The following is a 21,104-nucleotide window of genomic DNA, read 5'->3' on the forward strand; positions in this document are numbered from 1 at the left end:
AGCATCTGCCTTTGGCTCAGGTCATGATCCCACGGTCCTGGGATGGAGCCCCGCATCGGGCTCCCTGCTCGGCGGGAAGCCTGCTTCTCCCTCTCCCACTCCCCCTGCTTGTGTTCCCTCTCTCGCTGTGTCTGTCTCTGTCAAATAAATAAAATCTTTAAAAACAAACAAACAAAAAAATAAAACCAATTATAAAACATTTTTTGTGACCTTGGGCTAGGCAAAGATTTCTCAGCCATATCACCAACATGACCATTAAAAAAAAAACATAAAATTGTACTTCATGAACATTTAAAATTCTGCTCTTCAAAGCACACTATTAAGCCCACAGACTGCAAGAAATATTAATACATCCTTGCACTGAGAAAAGACTGGAATCCAGAATATATAAGTGTAGAAAACAAACACCCCAATGAAAAAATGGGCAGAGTCTTGAACAGATACTTTAGCAAAAGGCTTTATAGGAATGACAAATAATCCCAAGAAAAGATGCTCAATGTCATTAGTCATTAGGAAAGGCAAATTAAAATTACAGTAAGATACACACCTATTAGGTTGTCTAAAATGAAAGACTGACCTTACCAAGTGCTGGCAAGAATGTGTAGTGAAGGAAAGCTCATACACTGCTGGTAGGGATGTGAAAGAGAACAAATATAGAAAACAGGGCGCCTGGGTGGCTCAGATGGTTAAGCGTCTGCCTTCGGCTCAGGTCATGATCCCAGGGTCCTGGGATCGAGTCCTGCATCAGGCTCCCTGCTCCTTGGGAGCCTGCTTCTCTCTCTGTGTCTGTCTCTCATGAATGAATAAATAAAATCTTAAAAAAAAAAATATATATATATATATATATTAGAAAACAATATGAGTTTCTTTAAAAAAAAAAATTCTTAGCAGGTAGATCTAACCATCCCACACTCTTAGGTATTTACTGAAGAGAAATGAAAGCATATGTCTATACGAAGACTTGTACACAAATGTCTGCAGCAACTTCATTTTTAAGAGCCCCCAAATGAAAATAACCCAAACATCTATCAATAGGTAAATGTACAAACAAACTGTGGTGTATCCATACAATGGAGTACTCAACAAGAAAAAGAATGGATTATTGATACATGCAACAACAGGGATGAATCTCCAAATAATTATGGTGAATGAAAGAAGCTGGACCAAAAAAAGAGGGTACATACTGTATTCCATTCCTATCCAATTCTAAAAAATGCAAACTAAATCTATAGCAACGGAAAGCAGAGCAGGGGTTGCCTGGAGATGAAGTGGGTGCAGGCAAGTGTGGGAGAGAGGGATTATCAAGGCACACACATTAATATTTTTGGGTGATCGATATGTTCATTATATTGATTGTGGTGATTATTTCACAGGTGTGCACGTGTTAAAACATGTACAACTGTACACTTCTGCAGTTTATTGTGTATCAATTTCCCTCCATTAAACTGTTTAAAAAATTGTAACTGATTATATTGCAGATTCAAGGCAAACAAATTTAAAAATCTAGATGAAATGGAGAATTTTCTAAGCAAATAATATATTACTAAAATTGACCCTCATTATAAATAGAAAGCCTAAACAGACTGGTTTTGTAGAAGAAACAGAAAAAGTTACCAAGGAACTATCCTACAGGAAAGCACCCAGTCCAGATGGCTTTACATCAGAATTCAACCTTCAAAGACCAGCTAATTTCAGTGCTCTATAAATTGTTCTACAGTATTAAAAATGAACAAAAATATAATTACTTTTATGATGCAATTAAAATGTTGACACCTAAACCTGGAAAATATAGTACAAAAAAAAAAGTTACAGACCAATTTCATATAAACATTGAAGAAAAATGTACTAAATAAAATATGAACAAACTCATTAACACATTAAGAAAAGAATACACCATGACTAAGTAGGACTTACTGCAGGAATGCAAGGTTGGTTCAATATTAGAAAATCCTTTCACATAATATAAGACAATAATAAAATTAAGAAAAAAAAAACCCATGATTTCTATAGATGCTATAAAGGCCTTTTACAGAATGCAGTCATTCTTCTTTTTTTTTAAGATTTTATTTGAGAGAGTGAGCAAGAGAGCACGAGTTGCGGGGGAGCAGAGGCAGAGGGAGAAGCAGACCCCCCGATGAGCAGGGAGCCCGATGTAGGGCTCGATCCCAGGACCCTGGGATCATGACCTGGGCAGAAGGCAGACACACTGAACTGATTGAGCTACCCAGGTACCCCAAATGCAGTCCGTCTTCTAAAATGACCTTTTTTTTTCCTTTGAGAGAGAAAGAGAGCACATATGGCGGGGAGGGGCAGAGGGAGAACAGAATCTTAAGCTGGCTCCATGTCTAGCACTGAGCTCGACATGGGACTCCATCTCAGCACCCTGAGACCATGATCTGAGCCGAAATCAAGAGTCGGAGGCTTAACTGGCTGAGCCACCCAGGCACCTCCTGTAATACCTATTCAAAAAAATTTAGGAATATACAACAAATACACTCAGAGTTCTGAAATAATCACTGTAGAGTTTTAAAATCTATGTTTCCTATATTTAGTGACCTACTATAAATTACATAAGCCTCATTATCTCTCATAGAGATTGGGCTATATTAACAACTTGCTGAAAAGCTTCTAAAGATTCTTTTCACCTGTTTTAGAACTAAAAAGGATAATAAGCAAGTTACTTAAAGTATTAGCCTTCACAACATTATATTATGTGTTATCTGTAAGGGAAAATATCTCCATCGTTATCTGTCAATAGGCTGTATGTTAATTATCTTTCACTATCTTAAAAAAAAACAATCAAACCAAAGCTGGAAAATATATATTCTATGAAGGACACTTACACGACCTTATGCTGGAGAACACAGAAGCAGTCTCAAATTTAGGAAAGTGTCCAAAAATTAATGATGTGGTTACTTTCATTGCATGTACTGAAACTTTATAAATGTGATTTTTATGTCCTGGGGTAGAGACACAAACCTATTTAGCCCATAAAGAAAATAAAATGTAACAGTAGACAATAATCTACTCTTGATGAATGAATTAAAGCTATAAGATTAGAGCAGGCTGGGGAAAACATGTATGCACAGTCATCCAGGAGACAGTATCACAAGTCCTGGGATGCAAGGAAGCAACTTGTTTCAAAAGTCCTGGTTGCTTACATCTACAGACTCCCCTAGAAAGCAAAAAAGAACTGCTGGCCTTTCCTCTTCTTGACCTGAGACATTCACTGACTGTTTTTACTCGCTAAATTGGGCAATTAAGAATACCCATTCCCCATATAACTCGCCCATTTACATTAATTAAATTAATTTTCCAATACTGTGGAGATTCTGTTCTGGAGACTTGGTGTCTGTCCATTCAACTTCCCACAATCCTCTCATTTATAAGAACTTTTCTGATATGGATTCACTGATGTCTACCAAGGTCCAACCACTGTCTGAAGACTTCCATACTCATCACAGTCTGGATTTCCCTGTAGCATGAATTCTCCAATGCTGAATAAAGCTGGTGATTCCATGCAAAGCATTTCCACATTCATCACATGTACAAGATTTCTCTCCTGTGTAGATTCTCTGGTGCACAGTCAGTCCTGACTTGTGGTGAAGGCATTCCTCTTTCCTGCACATAAGGTTCGGTAAGGCTTCTGCGCTGAATGAAATCCTCCTCCATAGTCATCACATCTCTGCAGTCTCTCGTTCATGTCTCTGATGTAAAATGAGGCCACCATAATGAAAGCTTTTCCACATTCCTTGCACTGAGCATTTTTCCATGTGGCAGATCTCCTGGTGGGAAAGGAGGGACCCACTCTAAACAAAAGCCTTTCTAAACCTGTTCTCAAAGAGATTCTCTTCGGCATCTGGACTCCCTAATGCTGAGTAAGGACTCACCAGTGACTAAAAACTCCTACACTTACTGCATAGGTGTTGAAGTTCTACAGAGATCCCACCACATGATTTGTAACCTTCAGAATTTTTTTGTGTTGGAGACAAGTCCTTATTTTCATTCTCAGTAACACCACCTTAAAAAAAAAATGCACAGGCATTTCAAAAGTCAGGTGTCTCTTCTGCTGAGATGAGACTTAAGATGAAGAACAGTGATAAAAATAAAACCCAGTTTTATCTAAAGTGCATGCCTGTTCTATGTATCTAAACTGTCGTCTCCATTTGGCGAAGTGCCCAAAAAGGCATGCGAGGTTCCAGTTTGAGTGAGGAGAAGAGACAGCTGGGCAGAAATTTTGGAAGAACATGGAGGATTTTCTCACAAAATGTGACAAAGAATCAGGAAGGTATAATCAAAAAAGTTAAGAGGAGATAAGTTTGAATCCAGAGATGAAAAATGGAGTATCATGAAATCAAGAGAAATTTTAATTTGTTAGTGCGAGTTAAAAGGACCATTTATGCCAACTGAAATGTACCCAGGCCACTACTATAGACAAGCAAAATGCTCCATAAATATTTATTGAGTCAATCAATGAACAGTGGTATATAATAAAAGTTAACTTGAAGCAACAGCTAGAACAGTTTCAAAATACATACTGTTTTGATGGGGAAAAAACTAAAGTGGGGAAAATAACTTTTCCAGTAATGTTCAGGACTAAAACATAGGAAGAAAGCTGCACTTTGAAGTTAAAGGAGTTGAATAGGTCAAAACAATTCAAACAAAACCACTCACAAATATGGCTGAGATTTTCTACCTCAAGAATCGGGCAGATAATGAAAAGGACATGGATAGGGGCAAATTTTCAAGGGAAAGGACATTACTGAGAGTTCTGAAAAGCTTCCTTTCAAGGATCTCATCTTTCTCTGCAGACACCCTTTCTCATCTGCTTTCCATTTCAAAAGGCAATAATGCTCAAAGTCAAACTATGACCAGGGTCTTAACAGGCTGCACTTGAAACCTTGGATTCCAAAGTACTATCTCTGCCATAAGCATTTCTTGTTCTATTCTTTCGCCTGGACCGTAAAGGCAATGGGATGAAGCTGGTCTTGGAAAACTGAATTTGAAGTCGCCCAAACAACAACAACAACCCAAAATTGAAAAACTTTCCAGAGGTGCACACGAATAAGGGGAATTAAAGCCCATGAGGGAGGGGCTGGGTTTTGGCTGCAGAGACATGTAGTGGATGCTAAAGTTCAGTTTCACTGCTTTCTCTGCTATTGCAGAAGACTTTCACTATTCAAGCCATAACATATGTGATTATCCCAACCCTTCCCACCTGATGGCTTTTCCTCCAAAAAGCTGTCTCCAACTTCTCTAGCACAAGTGATGCCTCTTCTCCACATCCTGGATATCATCCCTGCCTGGGTCCGCAGCTTCCCAGCCAGGGGTCAGGACCTGCTTCAGCACCTGCTCCTTGGTCTGTTTCTGGTCTCAGCAACTGTGGGCAAAGCTCGGAGAGTCTTCTGACAGCCCTGGGAGGCCCAGGTAGCTATCTCCTGGTAGTAGCAACTTAAAGTCTGAAGGACTATCCATGACTTCTTTGCCAGCGTGGTCCCAGGCACGGCCCTCTCCCTCTGCCATCAGTCACTATTAGGGACCTTTCCGCAGGAGGACCGCCATTCTGGAATGAGAGCACTCAGGAGAAGATTCACGCCAGCCTGGGGTTCACAACGGTTTTTCAGAAGTATTTCCTTGTGGCTAGTCTTCTTCCTGGGGCACAAAATAACACTGTTAACAGAAACTCTAATTTTTGTTCAGCTCTTTTACTCAAGAATTCACTACCCGGACAAGGCACTGAAAGAAAAAGGAACTGTCAGGAAGCTAAATACATTGAGTGGGAGGGACTTTGCAAATTATTAGCTATAGCACCATGTGCTGAATCTTTTACTTCCTAAATGTTTGTTAATGAAACTTGAAAGACCATGACCCTCTTCCCTTGGGTTCTCCCCTTCAAAGAATCCCGAAGAAATAGTAGAGAAAATAACATCAGAAATGAGAAAATAGTATCAGCTAATATTTCTTTAAAAGTAACTGCAAACTTAGTTAAGTAGGTACTATTATAATCCCACTGACACCTGAATGACACTGCGGTACAGAGCGATCAAGCCATTTGCTAAGTCACACAACCAGTACGTGGCCTCGAGCCTCTTCCAGCGTCGCCGCAGCCACCGCACGGGGTCAGGCGTCAGATCCTCTCCCCGACCAACCGCACTTTCCTTTTACAAAACCGGGACCCCAGACCTTCTTTTTCTCAACAGTCCAGGTGCCCTGATACAGCTCAAACCCTCGAGGCCGTCCTTGACTCCCCCGGCAACTCTCCATCGCCGGACCCTACCCCACCCCCGGCCCAGCCCGGAGCCTCGGGGCGCGCGCGGAGAGGCCGCGCGGAGCCCGCGGTGCGCAAGGCTGCGCTCCGCCCCCGCACCGGTGCGCGCCGAGGCTCGCGGCGCCCGCGCTTCCCGGCCGGCTGCAGCCCCCACCCCCGCGGCGCCGTTCGGGCTCCTCTCGGGGCCTGGAGGCTTTCCCCTCTCTGCGGTTGCCTGGCGGCGTCCCCGCCCCGCAGAGCCTCCGGGCGGCGCCCGCGGGGGAGGGGGGCCCCGGCTCGCACGACGCTGAGCAAAGGCTGGGGGGCCGTCCCCGAGGCAGGCGAGTGCCCGCGGCCGTCCCGGGAACACGGCTCGCGCGCACGGGGGCGAAGCACGGGGCGGAGAAGCCACCTGGCCCACGTCACGCCCGGTCGGCGGCTCCTCGTCTCCACGTTCCCTACGGGGAAGTGAGACACAACCGTAGTAAATCACTTGCCTGAATTCAGTTTGACTACAGAAAACGCACGTTTTTTAGCGGGTATGAAATGAGATCATCACTTAGGTAGGCACAACTAGATCAAAAAGTAAAATATGCCTATCAAGCCTGAAGAGTAGTAAAGAGCTCACCATAAACGACAGGTGACAAATACCGTCCACTTAGAGGTCCTTCTGGGTACCCAGAAGGACCATTTGGGCTCTCTCTCTCTATATATATACACACACACACATTTGGGCTTATAAGATGGTCCGTAGAACAAACATGGACCCCTTCAGCTGTGCCGGCTGAAAGCTCCGGGAGCCTTGACCGATGGGCTTTCAGACCTGGAAGTGTGGGTGAACGGTCCGTGGTTTCCACGAAATCAAGGGAAAACCGCTGGCTCTCAATGATGCTCTTAAAATGTGAGCCAAGGAGCTACTCAACTGAGTTTACTTACCATGGCTGGCTTTATCAAAATCAAATTATATGTATAAAATAAAACCTATGTACAACACATTTTTATAAAATATATTCCTATGTACTTTACATATATATATGTGCGTATAAAAAATGTGCAAGGACCCCTTACCAATTACATCCAAAAACATTTGGCATGAGAGAGGACCCAAAGAAATTCCAGTAAAATGAACTGCTAGAGGGACTGCGATATGAGAACTTTTCAGGGTGAAAGGATGAAAGTTGAGAATATTTAATTAAAGGTTGTCAAATGATTATCCCTAAACTGAATAGGGCAACTTGTTGCTCAAATAAATTGTGGGCTTGTGGAGTCAGGAGAGGCACCTGAAAGAACTATTTTATATAATTCTGTTTCCTTTAATCCTAGAAGTGGTGTTAGCTACAAATATAAAACCCTTATCAAGAATAGATCCATATGGGTTATTGGATAGATCCATACCCGGACATCATCTTTATGATGTGTATTAATGAAGACTGCCAAAAATCCCGTATTCTGTCACAATAGAAGGTGATCCTTTCCTATAAAGAGTCCATTTTTAGTGGAATGTCTCCTGTGGACACCCTCCTTGTGTAGGCAGCAAGCATTAGGGTTCACATTACATTGACCAAACCTCATCCAAGATTTGGTGTGCAGAGAGGGTGGTAATACTACCTTGGATACTACCTAGGACTCTGGGGTTTCTGAAGTATCTTTTAGAAATGACAGTAGTGGGCACCTGGGTGGCTCAGTTGGTTAAGTGACTGCCTTCGGCTCAGGTCATGATCCTGGAGTCCCGGGATTGAGTCCCACGCCCGCTTCTCCCTCTGACCCTCTTCCCTCTCGTGCTCTGTATCTCTCATTCTCTCTCAAATAAATAAAATCTTAAAAAAAAAAAAAAACGAAAGAAATGACAGTAGAAAAGCTTGCACAGATCATTACTCAGGACATTGATTACCACTGCAACACAGGGTTCCTTCAACTGAAATGGGAAGTGTGGGCTCTAGAATTGGGCTGCTTGGGTTCAAAGCCTGGCTCCACTATATTATAACTTTGTGACCTCAGGCAGCTTCAATTCCCTGATTTCAGTTTCCCCAGCTAAAAAGAAAATAAAGCACTTGGTAATGCCCGGCCCTTAGTAAGCCGTATATGTTACATATTACTAACAAATCCTATTCTCGACTCCCAAAGACGCCAATAAGGGCGTAAGAACTCTATAATGAATAATCTATGGCAAATAACAAGAGGCCATTTCTGTTCAGAGCACAGGGGTGCAGACCTGCTCTCCACTGCCAGCCTCACCCCACAACTGACATTTCTCAATTCAGAGCCCTGCTCAATCCGTTTCCTCAGTAGCTTTCTCTCACACCTAAAATTCCAGCAACCTCTTCTTACAACTGAGTCCCTTTCTATTACATCCACTAAACCCGTTTGTCAGGTTACTCTTCAAAGCCCCCTTCACTTTTTTTGTCTTAAACACTCAGTATCTTGTTTACCTTGAATCAATTAGAAAAGAGAAGCCAGTCAATCTCACTCTCATCCTTACTGTTATTTCTAAGCCACTGCTTTGTGATTCCAGTGTTACACCAGTTCCTCAACCTGGCTGTTACTACTCTTGACTGACATTATTTCTACCTTGGACTTGCTTTAATTTCACATTTTTCCTTTCCATCCTACTGCCTGTTATTGCCAATGGTTTCAAAATCCACAAAGGTAAGCTGCTTCAAAGGACCCTGATTTCCTAGTTCCTGTCCCTATTAGACCACATCCAGCTTTTATCCATAAAGATGCACTCTGGACTTTCATCATTCTCTGTTCGCCACACTCCCCAATTTCATCTCTAACCTGTCATGTCCTCCATTTGCCCCTCAGGGCCTTCTACTTCTGTGTTGCCAATTTAGCTCCAGTTATACTCTCTTTTCTCCTTATCCTGGATAGTTTGACCCCTTTGATGCCTACCTGGAAATTCCACGCCACCCCACCCTTTCTTGGTACTGCAACTATATTTAAGTACAAGAAACAACCAGAACAAAACTCCCACCTTTATTTTTAAACAAGTTATGAACTGTATGCTACATCACAGGCACATCCCGATGTTCTGGGTCTCTATCTATGGGTCCTTTATATTAGGCAATTAAAGGCGTTAGAGGTAAATGGAGGCACGCATCTGCGTTGAGAACGTGTTAAGCAGAAGATGAACTACATAACCTGTAAGTAAAGGCACTGTGAACAGAAAGCAAGTTTAAAATAAGAAATTGCGTTCCAGTGAGCAGTAGGATTTGAGAGAGGTCAGAGTAACTTCAGTTTGGATACCGTGTCTGACATGTGAGCAGGTGACGAGCACGAATATCATCAGCTGGTGAAGAGGACGTGCTCATAGGGGTTCTCATCACTAAGCAGCAAGGAGCTTGCCAGAGTGAGAAATGCAAGGCAGGGTGAGCTGGGGAAGGGGGCAGGAACACACACAGCTCAAAGCTCTCAGGCTCACTCAGGGCAACAAACTGTTTTCTGGATGTAAAAAATTAGTTCCCCAACCCTGGCTGCCTCAGTGTCTCATGTGTGCAGCTCCCATGTTGGTATTAGGATAAACACCTAAATAAAGAGTCCTCAACTTGTGATTGAGTTGTTTTTTCAAATGTTCATTTGCTTTCTTCTATTGTGAACTCAGGATGTTTTCCCATGGTCATGTAAATTCCAATCCCAAAAGCAAATGACACATGTGTCATAATATGCCTAAATTATAGTACTAATACCATTATTATTCTTATGGGAAAATGTGCTCACATTTAAGAGCTTAAAAGCTACAGAGCTATTTCTCCAGGGACCCTTCTGGTTCCAAGCCAGTGATGACACTCTCATGTTCTGGATCAGGCTACAGATAGAGGGGGCAGGAGACAAGGGCCGAAGGGAAAGGGGGCAGAGTACACTATAGGAGCAGGGAGGAGATGGGCTAGATACAATGGCAGTTAAGAGTAGTTAAAGGAAGGCAATTACCCATTTCTCCCCTCCCCCTTTTGTCTCAGCACTTCAAACCCACTAACCAGCTAGAGGTGAGGGGTGGAGAGGATCCTGGAGTCCTGTGGGATGAGGTAGGGTGGGGAGGTAGTCCCAGAAATTGCAGAGTCTGCCGTGGCAAGGTAGCAAGGGAGGGAAATCAGAGGACAGCTGAGTGAAAATTAAAAACAGTCTCTGTAAATAAAAAGATCAACAGACCAGGAGCCATGTGTGCCTCTCTGTAGCTGCTGACTACCCGAAATAATCATCACAGGCCCTCATCTAGGACCGAACTGTTTACTCAGTAAAACAGGAGTAAAGTCAACCAGTTATCGGTTCATGTTTTCACAAGTCCCAAAGGACAGAGTCACTAATCTTTGGCTCTTTTATGTGCTCAAGAAGGTTTACAAACCAAAAAAATTGTAAACCAGTTCTGAAGAACAGTTATTAGGGAATTCAGAACACGAGAACTATGTAATTGGGGGAAAAGAGAGGTCAGAAGCCAAAGAGAGAACACTAGCGCCCTCCCCTAACTAAACACACACAGCCTTGTGCTCAGATGACTCCCGGAGCCTTTGAATGTAGGTCAGGAGACTATTTTGACACCTTTAAATGTGAAGAGGTGGGAAGGCCAGCCTGAAGCCCTTGTGGCTGGCCGGTGGTCAGGTTCTCTCTAAAGTACCGGTGGCACCTGTCCTCCGTCGGGCTTCCCTTACGCTCTAATCCAGCAGCGGTTCACGTGTCCGCACGCCACAGGCAACCATGAAGGCAGCTGGGATTCAATGCGGTGTTTCTCGAATTGCAGAATCAGGTGACCGGCTACAAACATGAAGATTCTCGGCCCCCATCCCAGACTTAATGAGGCAGAATGTCTGTGAGTGGGACGTGGGCATTTTAAACGAGCTCCACACGCGATTCTGATGCCCAGTGAAGTGGAAGCATCCCTAGAGCCATGGACAGGACTTGGAGCCGGAGACCTACCCTTCAGTGGCTGGTCTTCCCTCTGCGCCATGGCAGTTATGTCCCCATCTCCACACGCAAGAGTCCTCACCTTTCCAATGGCCAGTGATTTTAATTTACAGAGATATTTTAGGAATGAAGTCAGAAAAGTGCTAAGACGCACGCTCGCCCTCCCGCAGTCTGTCCCCAAGCTCTGCAGCCAGCGTACTGCCATCAACTGCCAACCGGACGGACTCTCGACCTCAGGTCGGCTCGGACGCCTCCAAACCACAAGCACTCTGCCTGCATTTCCTTTACCCTAAATGCTTTCCATTTTGCCTTCCAATTCTGCCCATCCAACCCTTTTTGTAAGATCTTTCCTGACCCCGAGGCGTCGGTAGTCCGTCCTCCTGGACGGACGGCACTTACTGTGCGCCACAAGCCACTTCCAAGACACGGCACTCGCACCATCAATTCTCCTGCCCTACTGCAGAGTCTTACCTAACCTCACACGTGGTATTTAGCTATCCCCAGCTAAACTGTAAACTTTGGAGAAGAGGAATTTGGTGTTATGCTTCTTGATCTCCACAGCACCTGACAGAACAGGCAGCACACAGGGAATTCTTTATATAATAGCTGAGGTTTCCTTATAGCAACAGTGACTGGCATTTTCCCAAATGATTTCAAAGCTAGGATTTCTCTCCAGCCTGCACTCCGTCACACAGCTTCCCTGTAGCCATCAGAGAGAAACAGGCTTTTCTCCTCTGTGGATAGTCTGATGTTGAATGAGAGCTGAGGTCTGCCTGAACGATTCCCCACACTCTTTACATTTACAGGGACCACCTCTACTATGGATTCTCTGGTGTTTACTAAGATCTGACCTCTGTCTGAAGGCTTTACCACATTCATCACATTGGTAGGGTTTCTCCCCAGTGTGGATTCTCTGATGCTGAATGAGGCTGGTGATTCCACGGAAGGCATTCCCACACTCATCACACTTGTAGGGCCTCTCTCCAGTGTGGATTCTCTGATGTTCCGTGAGGACGGATCTTTGAGTGAAAGCCTTCCCGCACTTATCACATTTATAGGGTCTCTCCCCAGTGTGAATTCGCTGATGTTCTATAAGACTCGTCCTCTGAATAAAGGCTTTTCCACATATGTCACACTTGTAAGGCTTCTCCCCAGTGTGGATCCTCTGATGCTGAACAAGGCCACTCTGACTGAAGGATTTCCCACATTCCTTACACTGATGGCACTTTTCTTTGTGGTGGATCTCCTGGTGGGAAACAAGGGATGAGTTATAAACAAAGGCTTTTCCACACTCGCTGCACTCATAGGGCTTCGCCCCAGTGTGAACTCCTTGATGCTGAGTAAGTATTGAGCGCCGACTGAAACTTTTATTACACTGAGTACAATGGTACGGTTTGTCTCTTGTGTGGATCTTGAGATGGTGAAAGAGGCCTGCTTTCTGGCTAAAGGCTTTGCCGCACTCATTACAGTGGTAGTGCTTCTCTCCTGTGTGAAGTCTCTGATGTTGGTTAAGAGCTGACCACCGGCCAAAGGCTTTGCCACACTCATTACATTTATACGGTTTCTCTCCGGTGTGTATTATTTTGTGCCGAATAAGCACAGTTCTCCCACGGAAAGTTTTTCCACATTCCTCGCATCTGTAGGGCCTGTCTCCAGTATGGACCCTCTGATGTTCTATAAGGCGCGAGTGCTGACTAAAGGCTTTCCCACACTCCTTGCATTCGTGAGGTTTTTCTCCCAGACAGACCCTCTGCTGTTCAGTCAGACTGACTCTGTTTTCATCACCTGTAGATTGTTCACCTTCCCTGGAGTGTCCAGAAGATTCTTCTGTTTTTGCTTCAGATTCATCAGCTTTTCTGCACCAAGTGGGCTGGGACACTTCACTTTCAAATCTAGACATATTCTCATATGGTTCCATTTCTTCAGAAACTTCTTGCTTTAAATTCCTGTACTCGTTTCCAGTCTCAACACCTGAAACTACAATGGATTGCCAAGTCAACTAGTTTCCAAGGTAAGATTCGTCAGTGAAAAGTACATAAGAACCTAGAGTTTCTGCAGGACTATGAAATGTATTAGAACACAGGACAGACACAATATGGAAAGCACTCCAAAAATTGTTATGGAAAAGACCAATCACCCAATAGAAACTGGACAAAGGAAAAACTGACTGTAATAAGAGAAAAGCAAATTTAAACAATATTGAGACACAATATTCACCCGTTATCCTGCCCAGTAGGAGGTAGTTACGATGTAACACTGTGTTCATGAAATGGGTATCACATGTTGCCAGTGGGAGTGTAAACTGACCCAGGCTTTATAGAAGGCAATTTGACAACATCTGTCAAAATTACAAATGTATTTAACCTTTGACCTAGTATTTTCACATACAGGAATTTATACTGCAGAATTACACACATTCACCACAGCACCACCTGTTACAATACAACACTGGAGACAACCTGGGGGATGGATAAGTTTACTGTGTGGTTCACCCATACATTTTACTATTAAGCTGCTAAGAAATAAAAAAATGCAAGCTTTTGGGCGCCTGGGTCGTTAAGCGGCTGCCTTCAGCTCAGGTCATGATCTCAGGGTCCTGGGACCGAGCCCCGCATCGGGCTCCCTGCTCGGCTTCCCACCTGTTTCTCCCTCTCCTGCTACCTCTGCTTGTGTTCCCTATCTCGCTGTGTCTCTGTCAAATAAATAAATAAAATCTTTAAAAAAAAAATGTAAGCTTTTATCATCTTTATGATAAAGACAAGAAAAGGTATTTACTGGAATATGAAAAACTATGTATCTTGAGAAGGACACACAAGAACTTAGAACAGTGACAACCTATTTCAGAGCTAGGAGGCCAGATGGCCGAGGGAACAAGGTGAAATGAAAACTTTTCACTGGATAATTTTAAGTTTTTGTTTTTGAACTGCATGAATTTTTACCTATTTTAAAAAATTAAATGGGAAAGAATAAATATAGACAAAATAGAGACAAGGACGATAAGGGGTCTTTCATCCATTCACCAACTTTTAACATTCTGCCACATTTGCTTTGTTTCTTCTCTTTGTAAGCGTACACATATATACATTTTCTCCTGAACCATCTGAAAACTGCAGACATCGTGGGGCAGAGGCTTGTTTACTGAAGGAGGAAGGGTACAGCCAAAGTGAAGACCGTAGTACCGTCTGACAGGATAAAGGCTGGGAAAGCAGGGTAGCAGGACAATAGGAAATAACTATCAGAATCACGCAGTTAAGTGATCTCAAGTAAAACAGTGCAAGAATTCAAAAAAAAATATTTTACTTGAGATCACTTAACTGCGTGATTCTGATAGTTATTTCCATTGTCCTGATAACCCGAAGAGTGACAAACCAAAGTGGCTGTGCATGAGAGACGTCCCGACTCTGATGATCAGAAACAGTACAGAGTACTACAGAGGCCTGGGCCAGCCCCAACCTCGCCTTCCTCCCAAGACGGGTCTGTCTTCTTTACCTTGCTCCTCCAGCTGGGCTTCAGGTTCTGGAGACTCACACTTGAGCTGTGCCATCAGGGGTGGGAAGGACATGCTGGGCTCCTGTTCTGTTCCCAGAGGGGCCATCTCCGGCAAGCGCTGGTCCCGTTCCTCAGTGTGGACTGAGACCTGTGGCAAACGAGACACAGCTCACACACTCAGTCTGTGAACAGAAAATAAGAGTATACGAATCATGGCAGTGACACCCAGCTCTCTGACACCTCAACTTCCTTCCAGACACCAGCCTGCCATGACCCTCCTCATGGCACCTCCTCTAAGAAACCTTCCTTTCTCCTGTTCTTCACAGCTAAACAATGCTGGTTGTACCACCCTCACTTCATTTATGCTTTGGAGAAAGGCAGAAGGAAACAAGGGAGCGACGGGGGAGGAGGAGGGAGGGGAAATCGTCCATGTAGGCTCCAGAAGCTGTTCCCTACAGACTGCCCTTCCCAGGCCCCCACCCTACTTCCTTCCAGGAGATGACCTTATTTTCTCCTTGTCCAAGGTCATGGTCACATGACCGACCACCCACCCTTCATTTCATCATCCCCCCCCCCCCCCGCCCCCGCATACACCCTTTTCCCCTTCCACTTAGAGGAAGAGGCCTTTTCTCATTCAAGGTGCATATCTCTACTCTCGCTTTCAACCCCATCCCTTCCTGCACTGCACCCCTGACCCCTGCTCCTGCAACAAACTCATTTATTTAGCAGTTTAAGCCACTCTGTAGCTTCCATGCTTGCATGGAATCATTCCCCTTGTATTTAAAAATAACAGGTTTCCCCAGCAGGGTATGAAACGCAGGGATCTGGGACAACTCTCATTCCTTAGTCTGTGTCTTAGTTCAGGAGCTCCGTGAGCAGGGACTTGTTACTTGGACTACATGGCACCATGCACACAAAGCACCTCACAGAGGGCACGGCTACACCAGGCCCTCAAACTGCTCCCCAATCCCCTTCAGTGGCTACATTCTGTAAATAAGAAATCACCGCACACTGCCTCTATTCTGACAGTTTCATTGTGTAACCTCTGCCCCCAGAATAAGAGCCAAAATCAGCAGGATGCTGAAATGCCCAGAAAAAGATGTTTCAACTTCAAATGTGGAGGGAGAAAAAGGCCAGTACAGTGGGTTGTGTCTTCTATCCACAGATCTCTGGCAAGGCCTCAGAAATCAAGTTTAAATTCCGTTAGCTGCCCCCAGCATGCTTCGAGGGAAGGGGCTGGTTGGCAAAACAAACTCAACATGTTTAAAACCACATTACGTCTGCCTGCACTTGAGAATCCCCTTCTTTCTTCTGGTTCTCTTCCTGTCTCCCTGGCTGCTTCTCCGTTTCCACTGCCCTGATGACCTCTCTTCATTTCATAACCTCAAATGTCGTCCATATTCTGACAAGTTCCAATTTTGCATTTCTAGCACAGATCCCTCCACCGAATCCCAGCTTGTTATACCCAGTTGCCTGCTCAACTTTTCCAGGTGGATTCTAATAGGAATCTCAAAATCAACACATCCAAATACCTAGTAACCCTCGATCCCTGTCCTGACTCCAAACCTTCCTCTCTCCCAGACTTTACTCCATGAATGACGAATCCACAAATCATGACGTTCAGAACAAAAACCTTAGTTGAATCCTGAGCTCACTTTCTCTCCTATCCCACATCCTACAGAAAAACATAATCCCTTCAAGTGCTACCTCCAAAATAGGCAGGATCCAATGGCATCTCACCACTTCCACGGCTACTGCCCTAGTCCAAGCCGCCAGCACCTGTTGCCTGGATTGGTGCTGAACCTGTCTCCCTGCTTCTATCTTTGACCCCCCAGCCTCCCGCACCCCCACCACCAGCCCCCCGGGCACAACTCTTCCAACAGAGCAGCTGATTATTTTTAAAATTTAGGTCAGGTCAAACCTCTTCTCTGTTCAAAACTCTCCAGTGACTCAGCACCCCCTGTTTACTGTCTGCCTCCTCTCATTAGACTAGAATCTATCTATGAGACAGCAGCAACTTCTGCACTTTGTTCACGGTTCCGTTTCCAGTGCCTAGAATGGTGCCTGGTACAAAACTCCATTCAGTAAATGTCTCCTGAACAAATGAACTTTTCCCCAATCCACTTTCCCCTAAACCCTCGAACTCTGTTAGGAGCACCTGGATCACGCTAGTCTCTCAAGCTGGAAGTCCCCAGTGCTCAGCCTACAAGTGACTGCTCCGTAGAGACATTTCCCTTCATCCTTCCTTTTTCATCCACTGATCTGTCATCGTTTGCAATTAGTACTTACCTATGACATGCTTCGTCCTCTGTAGTCTCACCGTCACAACTCTCTCAAACTCACATCTTCTGCCACAGGCTCCCCCCTTCCACTGTTGGCGCCCCAGTGCTGGGCTGCACTTCTTGTTTTATTATTTCCCTGGTTTATATTCTTCCTAGCAAGACTTCCCAGCCTTGACTCTACTGACAAGTTGGGTCAGATAATCCTTTGTTGTATGCGGCTGCCTATACACTGTAGGATACCGGGTAATGTCCCTGCCCATTAGCCACTAGATGCCAGTAGCACCTCCCCAAATGGCAACCAAAAATGTCCCAAGACATTGCCAGATGCCTCTAGGGCACAAAATTGCCACTGGTTGAGAACCACTGTCTTTTATCAGTGCTGAAACAAAACAGAACAAGATCCTACATACCTTGGTTACATCCTGGGGTTAGAGAAGCTCATTTAGACTCAAAGAGAAAACATTAGACGCCTGTGTCCTACAGAATAAAATCTAAATTCCACAGATGATATTCAAGGTCCTGGACTCTGTTTTCAACCCCTCTACTCACACCTCACCTGTCCAACCTAACTGGGCTTTCTACTACTCCCAGTAACTCCCATCCCTGCCCGGCCCCCCCCTCCTAACCTTCCACTCCTCCAAGCTGGTGACTTTGATTTCTCCTTCGTTTAATCCTTTAATGCAGGCAGGGCAGTGGATACACTGTTGCGCAACAGAAACAATGCCCCTTTCAAGAGACTGCTGAGCACCCCGTTACCACGACCTCTCAAACATTTGCTCTTAGAAATCTCTTTCTAATGTTTTTGAGCATTTTATCAAATAGAACTCTGTAGGCCTAGTACAGAAGTACATGATCCTTCCGCAGAGAAGCCAAAAATAAGTTAGGACTACATTAACCAACTTTCTAAGAGGCTCGGGCCTGATGCCCCGAAGTGTCCACACACCTTGTAAAACAACGTTGTACTTCACTCTGGCCTAGAAATCCATAATTCACCTTTTATCATTAAGCAGATCTCTTTTTCGCACCTGTTCCCCAGGCTCATCCAGCTCCCTCTCCAGGTCCTCCAGCACAGTCACCGCCTCCTCCCCGCTCTCCGGGTGCTGCTCCCGCACCCAGGCCTGCAGCTCCTCGGGCAGGATGGTCAGGAACTGCTCCAGCACCAGCAGCTCCACGATCTGCTCCTTGCTGTGCGTCTCGGGCCGCAGCCACTGACGGCACAGCTCCCGGAGCCGGCTCAGCGCCTCGCGGGGCCCCGACGTCTCCTGGTAGCAGAACTGCCGGAAGTACTGCCGGAAGACCTCCCTGCTGTGGGTGCTGTTCTTTCGCAGGTTCTGATCCTGTCTGGCGGTGGTATGGTCCTCCCTCTCCTCCTCCTCGATCTTCACTTCCAGAGGCTCATCCTGGTCCCCGCGGGCCGCGAGAGCCCAAGCAGATGCCATCAGAGCTGTGCGAAAGCTTTATCGGTGCCGCAAGCAAGAGTCCCTGTTCAGTTCCCCCTGGGTGGACCTGAGGGAGAAGCCGTCACTCTTCACACAAGCTACACCACCGGCCAAAATTGCAAATTCTAAGAATTCACTTCTGTGCTTTGCAAGCCACCTCCAGGTTAATTTACGATACTCAGGGAAACGCTCCGATTACAAAAGACTTGGGAACAAACTAATCTAGAAAAAGATTAGGTAAAAGCTGCGAAGTGGTCTGAGGATTCTACAAACGAACAGTACGGGCCGGCAGGAAACACCTGCATTGAGTCCTGGAACGAAGGGCAATCCAAGGGGACGCAACCAACATTTAGAGCAAATAAACAGTAATAAAACGTCGGGACACCCTCGCTCAGTCGCCTTTCTCCTGTAACGGCCGGGCGACCGGCGGAAACCCTGCCGTCAGGAGCGCAGGGCTCCAGCCCCTCGGGCGCTGTCTCCGCTCCTTCCCCCCGCGCAGGCCACGCCGCGTTTCACGGCTCTCCGAGGGCGGGACAGGGCCGCACGCTCGCTCCCCCGCGGCCCGCGGCGGCCAGCACACGGGTCGCCCCCGGGGTACGAGAGGCCGCGGCCTCCAGGCGGTCCGAAGCCCGAGCGGCCCACAGCGCCCCACAAAGGCCGGAAGCGAGCGGCGTGGGCGCTCGCGCACTTCCGCCGCAGCCGCAGGGAGGGGCGGGCGCTCGCCGGGCAGTTCCCGCGCGGCCCCGCGAGCTCGCGAGAGTTAGACGGTGGGCGCGCGCGCACTTCCGCCGCAGCCGCAGGGAGGGGGCGGGCGCTCGCCGGGCAGTTCCCGCGCGGCCCCGCGAGCTCGCGAGAGTTAGACGGTGGGCGCGCGCGCACTTCCGCCGCAGCCGCAGGGAGGGGCGGGCGCGGCCCCGCGAGGTCGGGGAAGCTAGGCGGGCGAGCTGCGGGGGTCGTTACTCTCAATCCCCAGCTCCTGCCCCTGTCGCTGCCCCCGCGACCTCGGCCCCACGGTGGGCGAGGCCTGGCACACGTGCAGTAGGTGCCACTTTGTCCTGTAACTCTCTCTATAAATTACTAGAGTCAGCTTGCCAGTGTTTTGTTGGCGGTTTTGCATCTCTGCTCGGGGGAAATACTGGCCCGTAGTTTTCCTTTCTGTAATGTCTTCGGGTAATGACGGCCCTACGACGCGCGGCTTCCTGCAGGAGGCTGACGCTGAAGGAGTCAGCCAGCACCAGAATAAGGGGCCAAGGCGAAGCAGTCCGCCTGGGTCACAGGTGCGATGCAGCCGAAGAGCCTCCGAGCCCCGAGCGCGCGAGACACAGGGCAGGCCCAGGGACAGCGCTCCGCGTCGTCCACGCGGGGAAACTCAGGGATGTAGGGGTGCGGAACAGACGCCAAAGGTAAAAATGGATCTCCGGAAAACTCATTTCTCATACTTTTCGTCCAAACTCATTGATAACATTTGGCCATTTTATAAGCCAGGTAACTCCCAACATTTAAAAAAGAGAAATGATTCTTGAGATATTTGATAATCCTTCTAAGTACTTCTAAAATCAAAAGAGGGGGGGAAAAGCAGACTTTGAGATCCAGGACTCAAGAAAGACATGGTGAAACTAATTCAGAAGATCAGTTACTTTGTGTTTAAAAAATAAACCTATATATACACTGGATTAGCTCATAATCATGTTGGGTGTATTTAGAGAAGTTGTAAAGGAGGCAAGAAAGGAGAAAAAAGTTGAACAATAATTTAGGAAAAGAGAATCCAAAAAACTTTATTATTATTTATCCCCCAGGCTTTAAATCTGGATGGACAAGGGTGTTTTGGAAAATTAAAGATGGCTACAAATTCTCAGCATTTTTCCCTTAGGAGGTGGAGGTCTAGGTCATTTCCCTTTGAGTCTAAGTGGGTTTGATGACTGCTCTGATAAAATACAGCAAAAGTGATGCTGTTTGAGTTTCCCAGCCTGAGCCTTTAGAGAGCAGCAGCTTTCACTTTTTGTGTTTTTGAACAGTTGCTCTTGGAGTCCTGAGCCATCACAGGAACAGGCTGACTGCCCTGCTGGAAAGATCCTATAACGAGGCCCTGAGCCCACCCTTCTAGCTGTCCTTGCCCCAAGGCACTGGGCATGGCAGTGCAGCGGTCTTGGATTTTTCAGGCAAACCCAGCTGCCAGATGAATACCACCAAGTGTCACTAGAAGATGCCACATGAAATGGAAAAACCTTGCAGCTGAGCCCTCCCCAAATTCCTGGCCCAAAACATCATGGGATGGATGTTTATTCTAAGGCATTGTTTTTGGGTAACTTTTTATGCATCCAGTATATGTTATTATAACAGCGTGGTCAGACTATTTCCTGAGGATATTAAATTGCCTAATGTTTCTGAGTTCCCCAGGTCCACAACCAGCTGTTTTTTTTTTATACAATCAATTTGTATCTTAACTGATGAACTACTGAATACGTTGGCTTCTTGAACAACAAAGGGCTTGAATTATGCAAGTCACTTATACTTGGACTTTTTCCCATACAGTACACAGTACCATAAATGTATTTTCCTTTTTTTTTTTAAAGATTTTATTTCCTTGAGAGAGAGGGAGGGAGCAAGCAAGTGGGGGAGGAGCAGAGGGAGAGGGACAAGCAGACTCCACACTGAGCGCGGCCCTTCCCAGGGCTCAATCCCATGACCCTGAGATCATGACCTGGGCTGAAATCAAGAGTCTGAGGCTTAACCGACTGAGCCACCCGGAGG

General features: G+C 46.0%; 1 protein-coding gene across 2 annotated transcripts; it reads right to left on the bottom strand.

Annotated features, from left to right (window-relative positions):
- Positions 1 to 2,362: 2,362 nt before the first annotated feature.
- ZSCAN12 (zinc finger and SCAN domain containing 12) lies at positions 2,363 to 19,000 on the bottom strand. Of its 2 annotated transcripts, none has more exons than XM_027602162.2 (4): positions 17,940 to 19,000; positions 14,633 to 14,780; positions 11,995 to 13,120; positions 2,363 to 5,652 (listed from the first exon to the last, which is right to left on the bottom strand). In XM_027602162.2, exons 1-4 carry the CDS (start codon positions 18,351 to 18,353, stop codon positions 5,523 to 5,525), a joined length of 1,818 nt encoding a protein of 605 aa, XP_027457963.2. In that variant the 5' UTR covers positions 18,354 to 19,000; the 3' UTR covers positions 2,363 to 5,522. The 2 variants fall into 2 exon arrangements, 1 of the variants encoding a protein (XP_027457963.2); XR_003521421.2 differs by having other exon boundaries at positions 5,531 to 5,652; positions 11,543 to 13,120.
- Positions 19,001 to 21,104: the final 2,104 nt, after the last annotated feature.

The sequence above is a fragment of the Zalophus californianus genome, chromosome 7 (genome assembly GCF_009762305.2).
Source record: "Zalophus californianus isolate mZalCal1 chromosome 7, mZalCal1.pri.v2, whole genome shotgun sequence".
NCBI classification, from domain to species: Eukaryota; Metazoa; Chordata; class Mammalia; order Carnivora; family Otariidae; genus Zalophus; species Zalophus californianus.

Excerpts from the sequence above, each read along its gene's own strand:
- ZSCAN12 (XM_027602162.2), bottom strand. The coding sequence starts at position 18,353 with ATGGCATCTGCTTGGGCTCTCGCGGCCCGCGGGGACCAGGATGAGCCT. Across the intron at positions 14,781-17,939 it reads TGGATGAGCCTGGGGAACAG|GTCTCAGTCCACACTGAGGA; the intron begins GTGCGAAAAAGA and ends CGTTTGCCACAG. Across the intron at positions 5,653-11,994 it reads GGTAAAGCCTTCAGACAGAG|GAAGAAGACTAGCCACAAGG; the intron begins GTCAGATCTTAG and ends TTTGTGCCCCAG.